This window comes from Diadema antillarum, unplaced genomic scaffold, assembly GCF_040938485.1.
Source record: "Diadema antillarum isolate AM-2024a unplaced genomic scaffold, OU_Dant_1.0 scf00000208, whole genome shotgun sequence".
NCBI classification, from domain to species: Eukaryota; Metazoa; Echinodermata; class Echinoidea; order Diadematoida; family Diadematidae; genus Diadema; species Diadema antillarum.
This window is the reverse complement of record NW_027271097.1, coordinates 1,678,793-1,700,367: the sequence shown is the minus strand read 5'-3', so window position 1 is coordinate 1,700,367 and position 21,575 is coordinate 1,678,793. Positions and strand designations below refer to the sequence as shown.

The window sequence follows — 21,575 nt, the reverse complement described above, 5'->3', positions numbered from 1 at the left end:
ACTGATAACATTATGTGTAGTACAGAGAACATTCTATAAACTGTTAAACTAGAGCTGGATCCGCAATGGACGTCTTGATTCGCGCTCCTATGCCCCGTTTCATAAAACTTGTTATCAGTGACAAGTTGTTATAGTTGTGACAAGCTACCGAAATCCTTGCATCTGATTGGCTGAGAGCAAATTTGTCATAGAAATGTTGCAGTCGTCACTGATAACAAGTTTTATGAAACGGGATGTGCGGTAACATATTTTTATTTTATTCTGCGCATATTCCCGCAATCAGTGTCGCCAGTTTGCTAGTAGGTGAAGGGCGGGAGAATCTCCAGTTGTGGAGAATGTTTGAAGGTGGACTCTCCGAGCAAGTTTGGGAAGGTGGTGACCGTATTTTGGCCTTTGTCTGACATATAAGATGCTTAAAACAAGATTGAGACACAAGCTTTCACCATTTAACATAATCTATTATCAAGCAAACAGTTATCATAATCACAGTGTAAAAACATGATAAATGAACTTGTCACAGGCTAAAATATGTGTATAAAGTGATGCATTTTGTATAATATATACTGTAATTAACATACCTTAAACTGTGTCGACACAAATACTTGTACTACACTGTATCATAACCATATGATACTATAAAGATATGAAATTGCTACATCGTCATTGGATGAAAGTGCAAATGAACATAATTAAACATGATTTAACATGATTTAATGATCTATTGAAAAGCATTTGTCTTTATCCCTATGCAAGTGTCACTATACGGTCAACTCGATATCGGCACATTATACAAAATAGCTCTCGTCAGGGAATGTGCATCGCGATATGCTCATCGGTAACGGTCGTCTCCGGTCAAGATTCTGTGCTTTCACCTATGATAGAGATCGGTGATAAAGCTGACGGTGATTCTCAAATATTTCTGAGCAGGGAAATCGTTCTCGTATCCCAACGCTATACAGGAGTCACTAAGCATGTGTGACACACATTACACAAAATCTGATTTTTTTTAAATGCATAATTGACCTCAAATAGGGCAAAAAATTGAACTTGAGCAACCTTGACATAACATACAGAGATGGTAATATCTCCTGAAGGGTATCACAAACATGTTTGCACCTTCAGTACATGGGCAGGCGAACCCCCATTATAACACGATAGTCGGGACCGCAATACAATGTCCTTTCTATTCAAGAAACCTCGTTATAACACAAACCTAAGGTTTCTCGTAATATCTAAGTACAAGGGGTGGGACTGGCAAAATCCCCTTGGAGGCCTATTAAAGTTATAAGTTGACATGTTGAAAAAAAATAAGAAGTAAGATTAATTTATCAAAAGGATTTTGTAATGTCACAGCAAAGACATCCTACTAATATTGTATGCAGTATGAATGTATTCACTTTATGTGGTTAGAAAGAGGGATTGGGGGTGTGAGAGGGGAAGGACGTGAATGCTCCACCTGCTTCCAATGACAGGCTTTTTATATGGATATTTTCCTTTTATATCCTATCATTCTTACGGGAGTGCAGACACAATAACTTTTCTGCTTTCAGCGGGAGATCTTCCGCTTTGAGGTGATTTTCTGAAAATCTCCCGCTCTCCCGCTCGACTTTGAATCTTTCATGGGGGCGCTGTGGCATATAGTGGATAAGACTCTCGACTACCGATCACAGGACCCGAGTTCGAATCTCGCCTAGTGCTGACGTCCTTGGACAAGATGTTTTTCCCACCATGTCCCTCTCAACCAAGGTGTATAAATAGGTACCTGGCAACAGGGTAATGATAATGGCACGGCCCTCTGGTAGAGCAGTGGAGACACTGAAGAGGCTACCCTGTGGGTAAATAAAACCTTATTATTACATGTATTATTATTATTATTATTATTATTATTATTATTATTATTATTATCATTATTATCATTATTGTTATCATTATTATTATTATTATTGTTATTATTATTACCATTATTATCATTATTATTATCATTATCATTATTACAGAGACTCCAACTCTCCCGCCCAAAGCCCATTTTTACAAAAATCTCCCGTTCTCCCGCTTGAGAGTAAATTTCTCCCGCCCTGGCTCTGTGTCTCCCGCTTGAAACGATTTCTTACTTATTGCCATCGTATGTTGAAAAATAAGCCTCAGATAGCACTAGAGAGCATGTAGCATCTAGAACCCTAGAGCTTCCAGGGCCCTAAAGCGGGCCCTGGACCCCGGTCGCAAGGAACTTCGCGCTTCGCGCTCGTGATGTGCACTTTGCGCACATCAAATTGGAGTCTCCCGTTTGCTAGGGGTTTCAGGCGGGAGAATCTCCAGATTTGAAGGTGCTTGGGGTTGGAGTCTCTGTTATTATTTATTCCCGTTTCAGATGTGCATTGTATATCATCCGGCTAAAGATTTAGCATTCTCCGACTCAACATAACTTTTATCATATATTTAGAAATAAGACCAGGACATCACAATAGAGCATAATACAGTGTACACCTCAGGGGCGGATCCAGGCAGTGATCCAGGAATTCTGTAAAGGGGGGGGGGGGGGGCGTGACTAATATTTCTGGTGGCACTTCCGGGTTTCATTCATTTTTTTTCTTTTTATTTCTTTTGTTTTTCACGAAAAATAAAGGGGGGCGTGCGCCGGTTGCGCCCCCCTCTGGATCCGCCACTGCACCTACACAACCTCACAGCTTCTAAGTTCCAGGGCCGTTCAACGGGCTCACGACCCTAACTTGCGCTTCACGCTCGTGATTTGCGTTACGAACACACAATACATGTTGACTGTTCCCATGTTTACTGAAGGGTTCAGGCGGGAGAACCCGCCTGTTTATACCAAAGCTCAAATATACTACATGTATACTGTATGTGGATTACGTGAAAGTAGCAGCATTAGCAGTGAAAGTTTGAGGAAAATCTGACAATCCGTTCAAAAGCTATGAATTTTTAAAGTTTCAATGCCGTCATCGCTGGATAGGGAGACTAAGCACACGTTACTACGTCGCATGGATAACAATACAAAGAAAAGAAAATTCAACATAATTTTCACTCTTGTAGCTTCATGAAATAGCACTTGACTTAACTCTTTCACAAAGAACGGAGAATATAACCCTTAACATACGTCACGGTCAGTCACAAGTCAATGGAATGTGTACTTTTCCTGAAAAATGAAATTTGTGGAATATCATCTTCTATTTTCTTTATACTGTTGTCCATAATGACGTCATAACGTGCAGTAGTCTCCTTGCGACACCATTACTTTGAAAACTCAAAACTTTTGAACGGATTGTAAAATTTTCCTCAAACTTTCACAAATGAGTTGTACAGTACTTACTTATATGTTGTTTTCACTCAGTCCACACTTATTATTTGGGTTTTGGTTCAGCTATAGACCAATTTGGTTTGGGTACAACAGTGTACTGTTTTTTATGGTAATTTCTAACTGGGGGAGGGGGGGGGGGCTTGCAGTATGCCTAACAAAAGATAATTCATGCACTGACATATAGCAATCCCACTGGCTCATTGCATAACCCATTGAAAATACTTTTGTTCTTCTTTGGCAGCCCCCCACTATATACTATAGCCGCCATGTGTCAGATTCATCTATAGACTGCACAGCAAGTGTGCTTTTGTGTGTGACGAAGTGTGACTGTCTGTATGCTTGGAATATGTACAAGATGTGTGTCTGGTTGTGAATCACGTCGAGTGTGTATTCTGGAGCCGAGTATCCCCCCCCCACCCCCCCCCCCCCCCCCCCCCCCATGCCAAGAGCAGCTGTGAGTGATACAACATGGACCTACTACACATGGACATTCATCGCTCGTTAATTAATTCGTGCACCTGTTTCTGTCAAAAGCGTCATAAAAACATTTTGAACATGCTTTCCTGCTTTGATCCAGTGTTGTCCACCGACAGCCAGCCTGGATAAAAATAAGACGGCGCTTTGAGAAATCTAAAAACTACGTGCGCAGAAGATAACTCTCTTAAATCAAGAAAAATGCATGTGCAGTTGTAGTGCATATTGCGAAATCATCGCTAAAGCAATTTCATTTGCGAAATGCAAGTACTTTACAAGAAAAAGCAAGTAATTAAACAGCTTGACAGTGATTTGTAATCTATTTTTCCCCATTTGTCGCACATTGTTTCAGAGTAAACATGGGCAGTGACAGTAGACGACATGCTTGTCTTGCCATTCAGGGATGTGACATGCATGGCCGCAAGTGGCCGCTTCAGTAATTACAAATTTTGTGACGCAAAATTTGTCCTTGTTTCAGGTTTGCTGCTCCCCATCATTGGTGTTTATTCAAAGGCAGTTGAGTCTGAAAAGGCACCTCAGCCAAATAGGACCGAAATGAGGGAAACCGGGTTCTTTTGTCAGTGATGATGCACGATCACACAATCATCATTGTCCAAACGTCTGAATGTACTCATTAAGATGCACATAATCAGGTGGCGGTGGTGAACATTGGATCAAAGAAAGACCTCCGTTCATGGTCCATATGACGTAGTAGGTCCATGGTTACAAATACTGTGGTATACAGGTGCTCAGAGCCCATTTTCATAGAATCATCATAAGGCTTATGACATACAGATAAGATACTAGTAGCCTATACATGTATTAGGCAGTCATGGATCTACTGGTATAGTGTATCAGCAAAGAGGTTCTAGAGCTGGAGTTCCAACTGGCCATAATTATTCAAACAGTTGTCAGATTTCTATGGATGCACAAAAGAATTCCACAGGTGCATTTGTACCTTTGACGTTCGATGTTTGAAGCTGCCATCATTCTGGGCAATCATAAGGATTTTGAACTCTAACATTATATCGGGTATATTTTGCTTGTTTATTCTACATGAAATTTCTCCTGATGATAAAACCTTTAAAACAAAGGTCAAACTCGTCCAGAAATACCTGCAAAAGTGTAAATCGGAGCTGTATGTTGTGAAAGTATTTGAAAGTACACCCTCTTTGAATGCCGATTTTAAAACTTTTCCGTTTAATTCCGACAAATAAAATTGATATGGAATAATCTTCGATAATAGTTCTTTATAAATTAATATGTCAGATTTGTGCCCAGACATGCCCATGTCCAGTAAACTTGATTTCCATTTCATCAATTTCTTTATGATTCTATCCGCGCATCCCCTGCCTATACCTTTTTGTATTGCTCATATTCCATAAGTAGGGATGGCGAAAAGTTATTACCATCATAAATACATATCTTTCCTAGAAGGTAGCTGGTCGTTATGCAGTGACACATGAATCAATTGTCTTCCTATCTGTGGGGCAGCTCCAGTTCGGTACATACTTGTACTTCAAATATTTTTGAGTGGCGGCTTCGAACATGGTTTCAAAGGAAATAAGAGTTGTGACTCCATTCTCTTGAACCTCCTTGGTATCAGCAAGGTGTTTTTTTTTTTAATGTCCTTGTAAGATATAATTTGATGTACAGTATATGTTTAATGTCTCGTCTCATCACCTCTTGTGAGCTGAAATGATCACATTGGAATATTACTGGGAACAGACAATCAGAATCACACAGTGTGCTGGTTAAACAAACACGCAGACAGACACACCCACAAGGACACATGCAAATACACATATGTACCAGTTCACACACTGAGACACACCAACATACACACAAAACGCAATACACACACAATCACATGTGCATCATAGCACACACACAATGCTCTACTCATTGGGTGATTTCAAGTTCGGTGCTAGTGCTAGTGCTATCCCAGCACTAGCACCGGGGATAAAACCGAACTTGAAATCACGTCGGTGTAGGGAGTTGACCTCAAAATTATGTCGTGTTTCCAGCAGTTGGTGCCGGGCTCGGTGTTGAATGTCGTCTGCTGAACCGAGCTCCGCCGTTTGTGTTAGCGATTTACGTGTTTTTTCCCCCATTGACTAACACTTGCCCCTAGGGATTATCATCTTCGTCATTTCAAGTTCGGTGCTGGTGTTAGCGTTGCCGTGCAGACCCGCACTCACTGCTGCTATGATAGATGCACGTTTTACGTGCAAAGCCTATGCTAATACAGCGGTCGCCCACCTAACGTACACGAACACTGCAGACATGGCTACATAAATTTGAGCCTGGGAGCAAGATTAAGATAGTTGTGCTTTTAAGAAGGGATGAAACTTGTGGCATTTTAATTTGTTTTCCTCATTATGAGTCTAAAACTAAGCAATCATGGCTGCATCTTTTAATATTTGACTGTAATCACGCGCGATAATTTTTTTCGTCGCACAATTCCCGCGGACTGCGCGGTGGTGCTAGCCATGCTAGAACCTCGGTGGTGGGATCGATAATTTTGATCGGTACCGCTTCGTTAATCTGACCGCCGGTGTTGGACAGCTCGATTTAACGCAGTTATTTGGGAGCTAGCACTAGCACAAGCATTAGCACTAGCACCGAACTTGAAATCACCCAGTGTTGGTATGTAAAGGGGAACTCCAGGCAAGTCAAGATTTGAGACTGAAAGGAACGAGTGAAATTTGAAAAGCAAGCAAGTGAAAATTTGATCAAAATCTGCTAAAAATTAGGGAAGTTATGAGATTGTGAAAATTTGCTTGTTTTTACTACAACAGTTCTCGTACAGTCACTACGTATATGGAAATAATGAGTTATGGTTGGTGAAGGTTTCGTCTCATATTAAACTTGCCTTACATTTTGTACATGTAATCTTGGAATTTTTGTTCCAGCACAATTGTGCAACAGTCTCCAATCCAGATATATCTGATTGACCACTGTTTTGGAGTTATTCAGCCAGGAATAACAATGTTTTACACTTTTACGGCAGAAAAATTAATTGTCTGAAATGATGACATCACTAGCTCACTTATTTAAATACATGTATTCATAGCAGCTGTTCAAAAAACTTTGTGCAAAAATGAGTGCATCTCCAAAACGTCATTTACCTTTTTACTTTCAATCCCGTTTTGATAAAATTTTCACTGTTGCACTCTTTCTTTTTTACTCTTTCTTTTCACATAAATTTGTAGCTTGCCTGGCAAATTCCCCTTTAAACATGGTTCAAGCTTGGGTCACTGCTCCTCACAAAGAGCTAGATGATGCGATCGGGCAAACTCAAGATTTCGCTTCCAGCTGCAGTTAACAACATACCTTCATGGGAGTGAATAAGATATGCTGAAAGATTGTTGATTCAACTGCTCATCTTTGAGAGTTCAGTGCACTCCTGTTATAACAAACATACTACAATGTACAACAAAAAATTCTTGCTACAAAAAAGTAAAAATCTAGGTCCTAAATTTTCATCTATATATCTTTCTACACTTTCTAATTCGGTTACAATGAAATCTCAATACAGTATACCAAAAGAAAATTACTGCCGGTCCTGATGACTTTGTTATAACGGGAGTGCCCTGTACTAAGACACAGATGCTTTCAGAGACTGCAGTCCCACTATACAAAACTATGCGCAGTACTAGATTATGCTTCCAGATACAGGTTGGGTACCTGTAAATTGCAAAAGTTTGAGCATACAGTCACACTATCAACAAAACTACACAGTTTCAGTGATGCAAAAAATAACCCCAGTTTCAATCTCAAACTCCCTCCCCCCCCCCCCATATAAAGAAAATAATAGATTTAATAACTGTGAACTCACAAAATTGTACAAAAGAATTCACAATGTGCGTAAACAACATACTGGATCTATTATCACGTCACTAAGTTCTCAAAGTCTTAGCTGCACGCAGTCACACTATGCAAAATTATGCATAGTTTCGTGAGAATTTTCCTGATCTTTTTTTTTACTACACAAGCCAGGTTCAGACGTATTTCTACTCGGAGGAAAATATCTTATGGCGCAGCAATTGAAATTAAAATTTATACTTATCTTACCACAACCCTGTGTCCACACGACGGTCGTGGGAAGAAACTCCAACCAATTTACCACGGCCTTCGCGGGGATCACCGTGGAGGGTCGATGTAACTTCCAGAAGTGGTTGCGCCGCGCACGTCGACCATAAGATAGTTTTTTACAAGTGGCATTTGTCTTCTCCATCCTTGTTGATGGAAATTTCTGAGCGCTAGCTTCTTCGTCGCGATCGACTAGGTTAGAATTGCACTACACGCGCACGTGTACTCGCAAAATGTCAACAATGCGATTTGCCCCCGGAAGTTTTACCTAGGTCTTAAGGTATGTAAGTTCAGAGATACTCCGAGGGCTTGTCCGCACGGGCAATTTACTCTGACCGGCTAGTCGTGGTAGCGAGATACTCCTGAGTTTTCTCAGGAGTATCTTGGTTGGAGGAAGAGGTCGTGGTAAGTTCCTCCAACCGGAGGAAGTTACCACGACCTTGTTCAGACGGGCACTACTCCGACCTTTCCTCCGAAGTTACTCCGACCAAGCTTCCTCCGACCCTTCCTCCGAAGTTACTCCGACCAAAACTGCCCTCGTCTGAACACAGCTTAAGTGCTCAAGAAGTTTGTGGTCACACTACCAAAACAATGGGGAACAAAATACCATGCAGTGAAACTATGCGTAGTTTCGCACAGTGTGACTGCATCCATGGTAATCTGCATTCACAAAAGTGTCTGAACTGAATTCCACACACGAATACACACCAAGACAAGACTGAATTCTGATGTTTGTGGAGTAGATTTTATTGTCCACCTGGCATTTGGCATAAGATGGTAACACACTACCTAAGTCAACAGAAGTAGGAGATATGCCACTGGGGAAGAAGACTAGCAGATCACCGGTTGGGTCTGTCTACACTCACGATTGCTATGGATGTTTTGGGTAGAGTTGAAAAACGGAGTCATATGGTCCATGTGGTGTGTATGCAATCATTGTATGATAAATGAGTAACGGAGTCCCAGTCTATGCCCTGACGGCGTATTTGCGCATTGGGTAAATGCTGGCCTTTCGGATCTGCTTGCTGGTGCGGCGGTTGAGCTCGGAGCGGCTGAGCTGGCGGCGGATGGCACGGGTCTTCTTGGGGCGCAGGTCCAGGGGCTTGAACTTCAAGTTGCGGTAAAACTTGCGCAGGTTTTCCTTTTGCGTCTGATTCATGACAGTCCTCACCCGGGCAATGCTCTTACGGATGACACGGCTATTCCAAACAAAACAACAAGAAAGAGAAAAGCAAACTTACACTGATTTAATCTAATCCCACTAAAATTAGAATTGATGACTATCAATAGATGATCTAATCTATTGGGGGATGATCAAACACTGTAAAGAGATTACAAGATGCAAGCTGCACACTAGATTATCCAATATCATCAATGAAGTTTTACTAGGTAAAGTGGACGTACACAATAACCTGTCATTACTCCACTTGTGGCTACAAAATATACGATTTGTATTTTATGCCTGCATAGGCTTGTCCCAACATTTTCTGTATTTCAATCATATTCGTGAACACAAAATCAATTTACTGTCTCCTTTTATACAGAGCTGATATAGAGGCTGTATGGGGTAATTGCCCCTACCCACTCCCCTCCCCCCCAAACCCCCCCCCCCAATATATAGTATGTTCTGTGGACCCTGTGAAATACAAATGTAGGAGCAAACCCAATACCTATACCACACTGTTTTAGGGTCAAATACATACGACATTATCATCACAATAACTTGAATAAGGTAAAACAAGGAAAAGTAGAAATTACGCGGTGCGTAAAATATGTCCCCGCCAGAAGTAGCATTTAGTATCAAAATGTACTATATAGGTCAAAAGATCAAGGTCAAAGGTCAAAGAAGTCAAAGGTCAACATTCTGTGTAGAAGTTTTGAAGCCCTCACCTAGTGCCATCACATAAAGCAAACGGAATCGAAATCCGGTTAGAAATGGCGAAGGAGTAGCATTTTGTAGCCAATGTACAATATAGGTCAAAAATCAAGGTCAAAGGTCAAAGAAGTCAAAGGTCAAAATTCTGTGTAGCAGTTTTGAAGCCCTCACCTAGTGCCATCACATAAAGCAAACGGAATCGAAATCGGGTTAGAAATGGCGAAGGAGTAGCATTTTGTAGCAAAATGTACAATATAGGTCAAAAAATCAAGGTCAAAGGTCAAAGAAGTCAAAGGTCAAAATTTTGTGTAGAAATTTCGAAGCCCTCACCTAGTGCCATCACATAAAGCAAACGGAATCGAAATCGGGTAAGAAATGGCGAAGGAGTAGCATTTTGTAGCAAAATGTACAATACAGGTCAAAAATCAAGGTCAAAGGTCAAAGAAGTCAAAGGTCAAAATTCTGTGTAGCAGTTTTGAAGCCCTCACCTAGTGCCATCACTTAAAGCAAACGGAATCGAAATCGGGTTAGAAATGGCGAAGGAGTAGCATTTTGTAGCAAAATGTACAATATAGGTCAAAGGTCAAGGTCAAAGGTCACAACTGAAATTCTGTGTAGAAGTTTCAAAGCTCCCATGTAGTGCTATCATATAGAGCAAACAGAATCAAAATTGGCTCATAAATGACAGAGAAGTAGCAAATTGAAGATTTTGATCACACACGGACGCACACACGGACGGACACACGGACACACGGACACACAGACGGACGGACACACGGACACACACACGTACGGAGCCCGTTTCATAGTCCCCTGCTCGAACTCGTTCGGCGGGGACGATTATAGCAAGTCTTGCACATGATAGGGTCAAGTCCATTGAAGTTTATCACTGATCACTGCATTTAACAAACACCATCAAGATCAATTACAGTGCACTCCCATTAGTAACTATATCTAACAAAATTCTTGTTACAATGTGGTAAACATTCGGGTCAACAAATTAATATCGTCTACATTTCAGTTTCAATAAGTTTTAATTCTCCACTAGTACATAAGAGAAAATAAGTATAACAATATCGAACATATTATTTACAAGTCATAAAAATATAAACAAAATTTGGCATTACAAATATATAATCATGTGAAATAATACATAAATATCATTACAGATCTTTAAGTGCACAGGTGGAGGATACCATATCAATAAGCAAAACGCTTGGCTTGGACAACAGCCTCTGAACATTATATGTCTTGTAACAATTTTTTATCTAACAAAATATGTCTTTGTGTGCTTCATTGTTTGGGTATAACTAAAATTTGTTATAATGCACTCCTGTTATAATGAAATTCCGGGTACAATGAAGTACAAATTCAGGCTGTAACATTATCGGATCTTTGTATTTGTATTTTTTTTTTTGTTCTGTTATGACAAAATTTCTATTAAACGAAAGAAACATACTGGTCCCGAGGACTTTGTTATACAAATGTAGCAGCAGTTCACCGTACAATGAAGGCAAATGGTACACTGCGGGGACTTTCTTATAATGGGAGTGCACTGTATCAAATCAACAATTCAAATAATCCAAATTCCAGTGATGTCACGAAACACTCCATACATCCTCTACTCACATCTTGGCAAGCTTGGATGCCTGCCCACCCGTCACCTTGGCAACCCTGAGCTGAGCTAACTCCTGCTTCAGCTTGTTGAGGTTCTCCTCCAGATCCTCCTTCTTTTTGCCACGCAGTTCATGGGCCTTGATGCGCGTCTGTGTGCAGACAAGAGAACAGAGGTTTCCCAAAGAGTGAAGCCACTTTGCATAATACTTCACAGCAAAGGGAAAGAACAGCAAACACTGAGCATTCAAATTCATGAAATTCTTCCGTCGAGATGTTTTCATTGTAACTGATTGACAATCGTGTCACAGGAGTTGATGCAGGACAATTGTCAATCAGTTGCAATTACTGAACATACTTGACAAACAGGAACTAAAACCAGGCCAAGCAATTTACTACACTCAACTGTCAGGTACTGAAAAAAACAAACAAACAAATTGTACAATTTTGTATTTACTTACTTGGAGCATTCATATTAAAGACTAGAGTTAATGTTAACATTCATAGAACAGTTGCTCTCGGTAAGAAAGTCTTCTGCCAATAATAAATGCTTGTTAACTCCTGACACTAGTAGATAAAATAGTTTTACAACTTAGCGATGGGTAGCACACTCTTTAAATCACTTTCCCCACTTCCCCCTTCTCTCCTCCTTCAGTATCTGAATCTGAATCTGGATCTGGATAGTTTTGTCAGCAAAGTGTTCTCAGCACCCATGCTAACTTGGTGACATGGGTTCCATGACATTTGCTCCTGCGACAATTGCTCCCATGAAATATCTGCATGCTGAGCAAAACACAAATTGTACCCACAAACATAACCATAACCCTAATTCCCACATCAAAGTAAACTTAACCCCAGAGTCCTCAAAGAAAATAAGACCACAGTAATTGTTTCAAGAGCAAATGTCTTAAGTGATACGAGAAGGGCACTGTGTTTGAAACTATTGTAACAGCTCTGACTGATGCAAAACAACACATCATAATACTATAACATAAATCTGGTCATTTTTGCATACTGTCTATGAAAGCTGTCATCTTGGCACACAGATATTTTCGTGAATGAGGAGGTCACAGACATTTTTGTGAGATCTTGTTTTCACAATGTGACATGGAGGCTACCTCAAGTGTTCTAGAATGGTCTAATGCCTGTCTGTTTGTGATAATTTAACATGCTGTTGCTACATTCACAATCAAAGACTGTGAATTCCGCCGTTCACCAGCTCTTAGGTACCGTTTGTGCCAGTGTCCTGCGGCATCCAGCGCAGACAGTGCTCAAGCCATGCAAGCAATGGAATTTTCAGAGCAAGCTCGCGCACACAAGGGAGGTTTCTGTAGATATAGCGTTATATTGTATGGCTTGTCTGCTTGGGATGCTTGCACACACACACACACACACACACACAAAAAAAAAAAACGAAAGGCTGGTGGACAGGGGAATTCACGAACCCATATAATACCCACATAGCGATTAGTTTGCTGACAAATTCAAGTACCCACTTATTCTATCAGTGTGGAATAGTAATTAGGAAAATATGCACATGTCACAATCAACATAACATTGTGATTTAATTCTTTCTCTTTACAAGTGTTTGTAAAATGATGTCAAACTTCAGTTTCATAGGGCTGATTTGTGCTCTAGTAGAGGTGAGAGCCACAGAAAAAAGCACCGAAATTTTTGAGTCACATCAGGCCAATAGACATGCACATATGGCAGCCCTGCATTGAGCGAACCCACTGGCGCCCATGCTTCCGTGCGTCGCTGCACATTGGTTAATTAAAATTCAGTTTTTGTCAAAATTAAAAAACAGATTTTTTTTTTTCCATTATGGAGAGCTCTACAGTGGATATTGTGACATGAATGATGCGTGTGCAACAACAAAAACAACAACAAAAATCACTGTGCAAACTTGAAACATTCGAATACTATATGTCAGATGTGAGATGGATGAGAAGTGAGGGAGGAGGCCTGATGAGCACTCCTGGGCACCATTTCACGAAAGTTGTCAGCCCTGACAAGTTGTCAGTCTCTGACAATTACCATAGTAACAGTCAGTGACCAGAGCTTCTCAGCCAATAAAAACCAAGGATTGTACTGAAATTGTCAGAGACTGACAATTTGTCAGGGCTAGCAACTTTTGTGAAACGGTGCCCAGGGGGGTGCTCCTCATATCGTATGAGGGGGAGAGCACCGTATGTTATGAGCAGGACCCCCCCCCCCCCCCATTACTTATGAGCAGATTTTCTGGACTGGAGTAGAATACGTAATGCAAGCCACCCATAATTTGACCACAACAACAAAACACTGCTACCGTGCCGTCACTGTCCAAAATTTGAGTAAAAATTTTTGACTGGCTGTTTTTTTTTACGAAGTCTCAACAGGACTAGAAAGGTCTGGTCTAGCATTTATCATATGAAAATCAGATGTATGGTTGGGGCACCACCTATCGGCAGGGCACCTTCCCATCGGCACCCTGCGTATCATGGCTGTTTGCATATAGAACGAAAAGGTACGCGCGGGATTAAGTGTCATTAGCTATAAAGACAATACAAACGAAGAAACGAAAATCAAACTCAAACAAACCAAGCTAAAAATTACACATCCGCTCAGTAACGACGCATGGCTGTGAAATTCACGTGTATTACCTATGCTGTGAAATTCACGTGTATACCTATGGAGGGGAGGGGGTGCCGATCGCAAGGTTCCCTTTTTAGCTGCGCGAAGAAAACGGAACGCACGCACTAAAATTGCGCTATTTTAAAACGGAGATTCATAATCAACGAGATGGTCACGACATTCAAAACTGCAGTATTTATGGCATATTTGAGGTAAGAATTAGGCGGATTTGAGTTATATTTTTAGAATAAACAAGCTACAGATCCTTAGGGTGACAATACGTGGTACCCCCAACCCTACACCAAGCCATGAAATGAGATCAATTATCCATAGATTGATACGTAATACATAATATAGACATGAACAGTGTTAAAATCAGTCATTATTTTCATTTTCTTGAAAAAATCTCGCATTTTAATAACTTTTCGCGTTCATGATTTTCCCATTGTAGTGGCGGCTTCGATTTGCCCATCATCGTAATGCACTTGTCAATGTAATGACGCACCCCACTACCCCCGGACATGGGTGCGTCATGGTCATTTTTTGACTGACCACACGGGGTTTTTGACGCACCCCCACAGTCACTTTTTGACGGACCACTTGGGGTTTTTGACGAACACCACAGTCACTTTTTTGACGGACAACACGGGGTTTTTGACGAACACCTAGGTCACTTTCTTGACGGACATCCTCGGTACATTTGACGCACCCCCGTAAATACTGAAACGATTTTTGCATACGCTTTATTCACGCAATTTCATTTTCTTTCGGTTCGTAAACACAATTTGTCAAAGTTTCGGCAAGTTTCCCTTACCCTGGCCCTGTAAGCACCGTACCGTCATTCACCGTACATCACTCTGCTGCTACGATATTCCGAATGTATGTGCATGCAGTCAATGGCCTGGTCACCTGGGGGGTGTTTCACAAAGCCGTTCTTAAGTTAAGAAGGACTTAAGTGCGACTGGTGATCAGTTCTTGTGCTGAATTATTGAGATTCTAATATGTATAGCACACAAGAACTGATTACCAGTCGCACTTAAGTCCTTCTTAACTTAAGAACGGCTTTGTGAAACACCCCCCTGGCCATGACTTGTCTGCAGATGCGCTGTATGTGCGCGGCCATTTCTAGTCCGGTTGAATGCAACACATGGACGATGTACGTTCGATGAGGAATAACGAGCACGCTGCTCACTTGCGAATTGCACAGCCATGACAGCGTTAGCGAGCGAGTCGCGCACACAACACTCGACTTGCCTGCTACTATACTGCAGGTACGCGCAGTACGCACCACGCAACGGTATACCAAAGATCGTATACGGAATTCCGTATACGATCTTTGATTTTACTATTTAGTACTGTGAGGTTGAAATCGTTATATCGCTAAACAGTCCGTCTGGCTTGAGATTGAGTATGCGTGATTTCATGAGTTTGTTGGAAAGAAAATGTGAGGAGAAAGGGTGGCTTTTAAATCATTTGCTTGCCAGATTCGGGCAAGCATTTTTCCCTCTTAGGCCTACTCCAAAACGCTTCCCGACTTTGATTTTCACTTGCCGCGGGAAAGCGCTCACTGTAAATTCACTCGCGGTACGTACGTGTATCCGGTACTGGTAGCGTGCAAAAATGCGTGCAGTTTTCCATAGCCACAAGTGCATACCATGACGCACCCCTCGGTTCAGAATAATGCGTGTTATTTTCCATAGCCAAGTGACGTACCATGACGCACCCCTCGGTCAAAAATTTGACGACAATGATGGGATTATGACGCACCTCTCGGTCAAAAATTTGACGGACATAGCTGGTAAAATGACGCACACCTGGGTCACAAATTTGACGGACCAAACGAGGAAATGACGCACCCATGTCCGGGGGTAGTGGGGTGAGTCATTACATTGACAAGTGCATAAGTAGAGAGCTCGCTAGCGCTGAGCCAGTGCGCGGCGTCCGCGGGCAGTCACAAATCACACAACACCCTAGCGACTCCCACGGCAGCAACTGCGAAGCTCTTCAAGGGCTCCAATCGGGCAGCCAATTTCACTGAAACAGGCATTGCAAGGTCCATTTCGTGCCCTACCATTCTTACCACATGCGCTTATAGTTATGTGCTGTCGATAAATCTTCCTTTCAAAAAATCAGAAAACACTTCAATTTTGACAAAAGCGAAGTTAGATACTGCCATATTTTGCGCAATGTGGATTAAGTACATACAAAATACACCAAAGGTCACAACAAATAAGTGCAAAATTTCGACTTATACATAATTTATAAATTAGCGTGCTGAACAGATCGTCCTCCTCCGGCTACTGGCGTACTACTGTCTAGGCCTAGAGATCTACTAGCGGTAGGTAGCAGACGCAAACCCACGTACAGGAAGGCAAAAGTAGATCAGGTTTTTGATTCGAACATGCTGTTTGACATACAGCCGTATTACTTATGAATAGAGTGATATCAATGCACTCCTGTCATAACTGCTACAGTATTGCCATTGATAATTGCCAATGGTTTGCATTGCATTGTTATTGCCACACATTATTTAGAGTGGTGACAGTGGTGTGTCAGCCGGTGTCAGTGCCGCGGTGCCGGTGCCGATAAATTTACTGATCATGGACCCAAAAGTGTGCGATTGCCTAAAATTGAACGATTACGAGAACATGTCTAGGCATTATCGTGATCATGTCTAAAAATATACTGTTGACTTAAGTGGGTATAAGCCATAACAGGGTTCGAAATTGGCGATGGTCCGCTGGCCATTGGCCACCCAAAATCACGTCGGACTAGCTAAAAATCATCAAATTCGGAAGTTACTAGTCCGTGTGGCCAGCCAAAATATTGCTCCAGTGTTGTTCCCACTTCCCAGCATACTGGCTGTGACAAGCGCTGAACGCAAATCGCTGCGTACTCCGTGTGCAGCGCGCGAACGGAGCTAGTCCGTCCGTTTGTGCATCCTGTAAAGGAGTCTGCGCCAAGACTACTACATGCACCACCCTGGCACAGTCTCATAATATATAGGCTGTGTTGTAGCTTCTCCCTGGAGCGGCTGCAGTGCCAGTGGTGCATGTTGTAGTCTTGGCGCACGCAGACTTTTTCCACGACCTACAAGGGTTTGTGCCTGCAAACTAGCGGACGCCCATGGACCCTGGTGTTTACATCGATCGCCGTGGTATCTGCATGTACGGTGATACCGATTACCGGTAGTTGTATTGTGTGTCTGGCCAGCCACATGCACATGCTGCTACATGTATTTTGTCCAGTGTCTGTTTCTTTTCTCTCTCTCTCTCTTCTTTGCTTCTTCATCCGCTTATTCCCCTACCTCCCAAGTACAAACTGACTTTTTAGAGTGTTGTCTGTGTGATATTTACGATGTTATTGCATCATTTTTCTGCAATTAAGAGGTGAGTTTCTGTTCATGTGTTGCATACTTTCTTTGACGATGTGCAGGTGAAAAGTGTTCGAACTTTGTGTACCGGGGAAACTCGATATATAGTTGTAAATATACAGTGACTAGACCTTCATTCGCCTTTGGAGATCTGATAATATATCTAAATACCTGAAAAACAAACTGATTTTTCCGGTCCCATTGAATTCATTTCCTTTGTTTTGTATTGTTTATTGACTACTGATATAAACATTAGGATTACAAAGAACAAATTGTCTCGGTCCCAAAGGAGCTCGTCATACCGAGTTTCCAATGTATTGGTTCGGTGCTGCAAACTTCCGCTAGGGCTTATTCTGTTCAATGGTTTCTAATATTATTACTAGTTTGGTACGATTTCTTTCTTTTAATGTCACTCTATTCATTCCCTTTATATTTCGAAGTATTTAAAAGTGATTATTTTAAGTGTCTGGCACTGTACATGCATTGTCGTAACGGCGATTTCTCCGCTTTGCTGCAGTATTTCGAAGGAAGTTTGATCCCAGCTGTGTGCGATCTTTTGTAGAGTTTGTGTTGTCGGGATGTTGTTTGCGTAGGTGCAGTTTATCCCGAGTGACCATGTTGGTCATGTTTCTGAATGTTATAGGACAAGGGCCGAATGATCTGAGTAATGGTGACGATAATTACTGATGCTGGTGTAAAAGACAGCTTGCTGAGCATACTTCTTCTTTCCCCTCCGGCCCATGAATGATGAAAAAAAAAATACATACACCTCACAACAAGAACCACTTGCTAGATAGCAACCTTCGTAAAGTCAAATCTAAATGTTCATTAACAGCAAAGGGGAAAAACACGACAGTACACATGTTTGTAAATACAAGCGAAGAGATTGTGTATGCAGTCTCTGGTCTTACGAGAAACTTGACACCCCACCCCCTTGTGGAAATTTCCACAAAACCAGGTGCCAGACCCCAGCTAGGTGCCAGACGAAAGAATGCGCGCACTGGAATAAACAGCGTGTAAATATAGCCTGGAAATATTGATCGAAGAACTAGCTCGTGAGTTGAGTTCAAGGAATCATCGCAAAGATCATGATTCTATAAGCAACACATGGTTCTATAGCCTTTCTTTTGACCCATAGTAGAAATATCGAACAGTCGATTACACTATAAATTATAATAGTGTGCTTAATCGAGTATTTTAAATGTTTACTGAACTGTAGAAAGGGATTGATTAATCACTCGATTAAAAAACTAAATCACAGAAATATATGAAAGTTCTCGTATGCCGAGACAAATTCACTACCTGGTTAGACAGCGGGAAGAGAATCTAACCTCCCTGGGTGTCAGGAAGTTTTCACAAACTCCAGGATCACCCCTTCCCCCTGCCAACTCCAACATGTTGCTCCCAAAGGTGCATGGTAAATGCATGGCGTCTCGATGTCACCGTCAGGTACCCGAGGCTGCTTTGTTTTTGTCTTGGAATATTGATTCATTTCTTGTCATGACATGAGTGTAGTAATCTTTTTGCATGACTATGTAAAAATTTATGATACTCAACTCGTCTTTTTGATGTTTTTCTTTCAGTCCAAAAGGAAGACAAGATCGTATCATGACGTTTCAATTGTTCAAAAGGTTTTGATAACTCACAGACTATCAAATCACCCTTGCCTGTTCCCAGGCCCTAGCTCCACCCTCCCTGCTCCACCCAATCCTGCAATCTACACGCGCGCGCAAATTTTGCCATGTGGTTTTGCCAGCCAGCTGTCGGAATGTGCTTTGAAGTTACATGGCAGCCTGGCCTGGCTGGCATGAATGGGTGTCGAGTTTCAATCACCATAGTACTGTTGTTTTATTCTTTCACCTGATAGAAACACGGAAATCAGGAAGGTGTAGGGAAGAGGTTTTTGTTGTGTGTTGCAATATGTGTGTGTGTGTGTGTTTTCTCGTTGTTTTTTCTTCTTCTTTTTTCCAATGGGATCGAGGCCAAGGTGTGGAAAGATCAGAGTGAAATGAGTACAAGTACACAGTGAAAGGAGTCAGGTAGAGGGGAGATGGAATAACCAATTACCAGAAGCATTTTATATATTGAAGTACCATTATGTGAAAAAAAAAAAATAAGGAGAGCTACACCTATTTCAGTGCTCCTGACAAGGCGTAAAGGAGCGTGGTAATAGTCCTAAAAAATGAAACCCTGATTCTCTTTTTCTCAATCTCAGCTGTTTATCAACTTCACTCTCTTTTTTTTTCCATTAAAACCTTGACATACTAGTGATTTTTTTTTCAATTATTTATATTTTCTGATTTTTTTTTTTCTGTTCGGGCAAGTGTTTTACACTAATTTGCAAATCTGCTTGCCCGATTGGGCAAGTGATTAAAAAAAGTTGTGTAGCACCCTGGTTTATAATGGTGCCTCAAAAAGATGCTTAGCTTAAAAGTAATAAAACAAATCGACCATTAATTAGGCCTGTATTTGTCACTACTGAAACGTTTGTTTGGAGATAAAAAAAGAATGAATAATCGACCTGTTCTTTACTTCTTGTGAATGTCGTGTTGGTGTGATTACTGCGTGCGTGCGTTCGTAAATAAACATCAACATTTCCGAGGCCTGTAGGCTGTATGTCTTGCCCCTGACCCGGAAGACAATTTAACCTGTCACAAAACAGTTACAAAACATAGTGATGATGACTGATGATAATGAAGTAATGATAATGAATATGATATATGATATAATAACTGAAATGTACTTGGGGCCTTCCCCATATTGACATTAGTCATGCAATTAAAAAACAAGACGGACTAGTCAAAAATTTCTGTTGGCCAGTCAAAAATTTTGCGGACTAGCCAAAATTGAATCTAACTGGTCCGCGTGGCTAGTTAAAAAAAAAGTTAAGCGCGACCCCTGCATAATCCGCCATCACATGGAATCGCGGTCATATTAATACGTGTGCCGTTCTAACTTGGGAATGAACAAGCATGAACAGAACATGAATATTAGCCCACGGGACTATACAATTTGCAACGATACCCGTATAACGTGTGATCAAATTTTTGCTAAATATTCCGTAGAAACTTTGTAAATGGATACAGAATTGTACCTAAACGTTTAAGAATATACAGTTCTTCATAAACAAGGACTCCATGTTATGATACGGGCATTGATGACAACGATTTAACCCGATTGACTTCTACATTATCATCGTACCATTTTGATAGTTCGACAGTGCCAAGAGAAAGGAGGAATATCCGGTCAGGTCAATTCTGCCAAGGTTGTACTTCCGCGCACACTTCAACTACACGTTTTACAACAACCTTGTAACCACTTAGTCTAAATTCTAGACAGTTCGAATTAAGTGAGCACTCGTAAGTATTATCCCTGTAACAGAAGCTGTGTGGTGGCTGCACTATCAATTTCGGCAATCTTAGGTTCAAAGAAGGAAGTAAAAACGCATCCTCATATACCTGTAAATCAGTTTGTTTACTATGTGCATTTCTCTCTGCGTGTGTGTATGTTACAAGATCAACTGCATCGATACCTTTTGGTCATCATAATTCAATGGTAGATTGAAGGTTAACATTATTGTGCCATAAGCCACGGGCGGTATCAGTGGGAAGTTTGATTCAAAAAACAAAAAAAAAAAAAGAGAGAGAAAGGAAACGAAAGGGATATTCATAGCACGTCGTTCTAAATCATAACAGCTGACGTTGAACAATATTACTGGAAGTGTGATCGCGTTAAGGAAACCATTTTGTCCATAAGAACGTCTCTGATTATTTTATATTTCGTAAAAAAGTAAATTAATATATGGCATTCGTGATAATATGCTCACAAGATAGTAGTATAAATTGCTCACAATTGTTTTGATATTTCAAAGAATTCATTGAGGTCATTTGGCAAACATTAACTTTTGTGAGATTTGAAAAATGAAGTAGGCCTACTATTTGGCGGGAAAAAAAGCATGGAGGCAACTTCTACTCCTTTTTCTCAGGCTAAGTTCTTCTTCTTCTTCTTCTTCAGCTGAGTGGTCTTCTTTCTACTCTTTTCCTCTTCCATTTCTTTTTAAGTCATTAGGCCTATCACATTTGGAATGTTGTATCACATCCTATAAAAAAATCTGCAATAAAGCCTAAAATATAAGGAGATACACCTGTATCACCATTTTTTTCAATAAACCATAACTGTAGACGGTTTAGTCTAGAAACATTTTTAGTATAACATTG

At 41.0% G+C, this 21,575-nt stretch overlaps 1 protein-coding gene across 1 annotated transcript; it reads right to left on the bottom strand.

The window, feature by feature from the left end:
* Positions 1–8,605: 8,605 nt before the first annotated feature.
* On the bottom strand, positions 8,606–20,568 carry LOC139724203 (large ribosomal subunit protein uL29-like). Its single transcript, XM_071635347.1, has 3 exons — positions 20,560–20,568; positions 11,388–11,524; positions 8,606–9,081 (listed from the first exon to the last, which is right to left on the bottom strand). Exons 1-3 carry the CDS (start codon positions 20,560–20,562, stop codon positions 8,850–8,852), a joined length of 372 nt encoding a protein of 123 aa, XP_071491448.1. The 5' UTR covers positions 20,563–20,568; the 3' UTR covers positions 8,606–8,849.
* Positions 20,569–21,575: the final 1,007 nt, after the last annotated feature.

What these genes read in the sequence shown, in the direction of transcription:
- LOC139724203 (XM_071635347.1), bottom strand. An exon ending in GCATCCAAGCTTGCCAAGAT is followed by an intron (nt 9,082 to 11,387) that starts GTGAGTAGAGGA and finishes TGTTTGGAATAG; the next exon opens with CCGTGTCATCCGTAAGAGCA.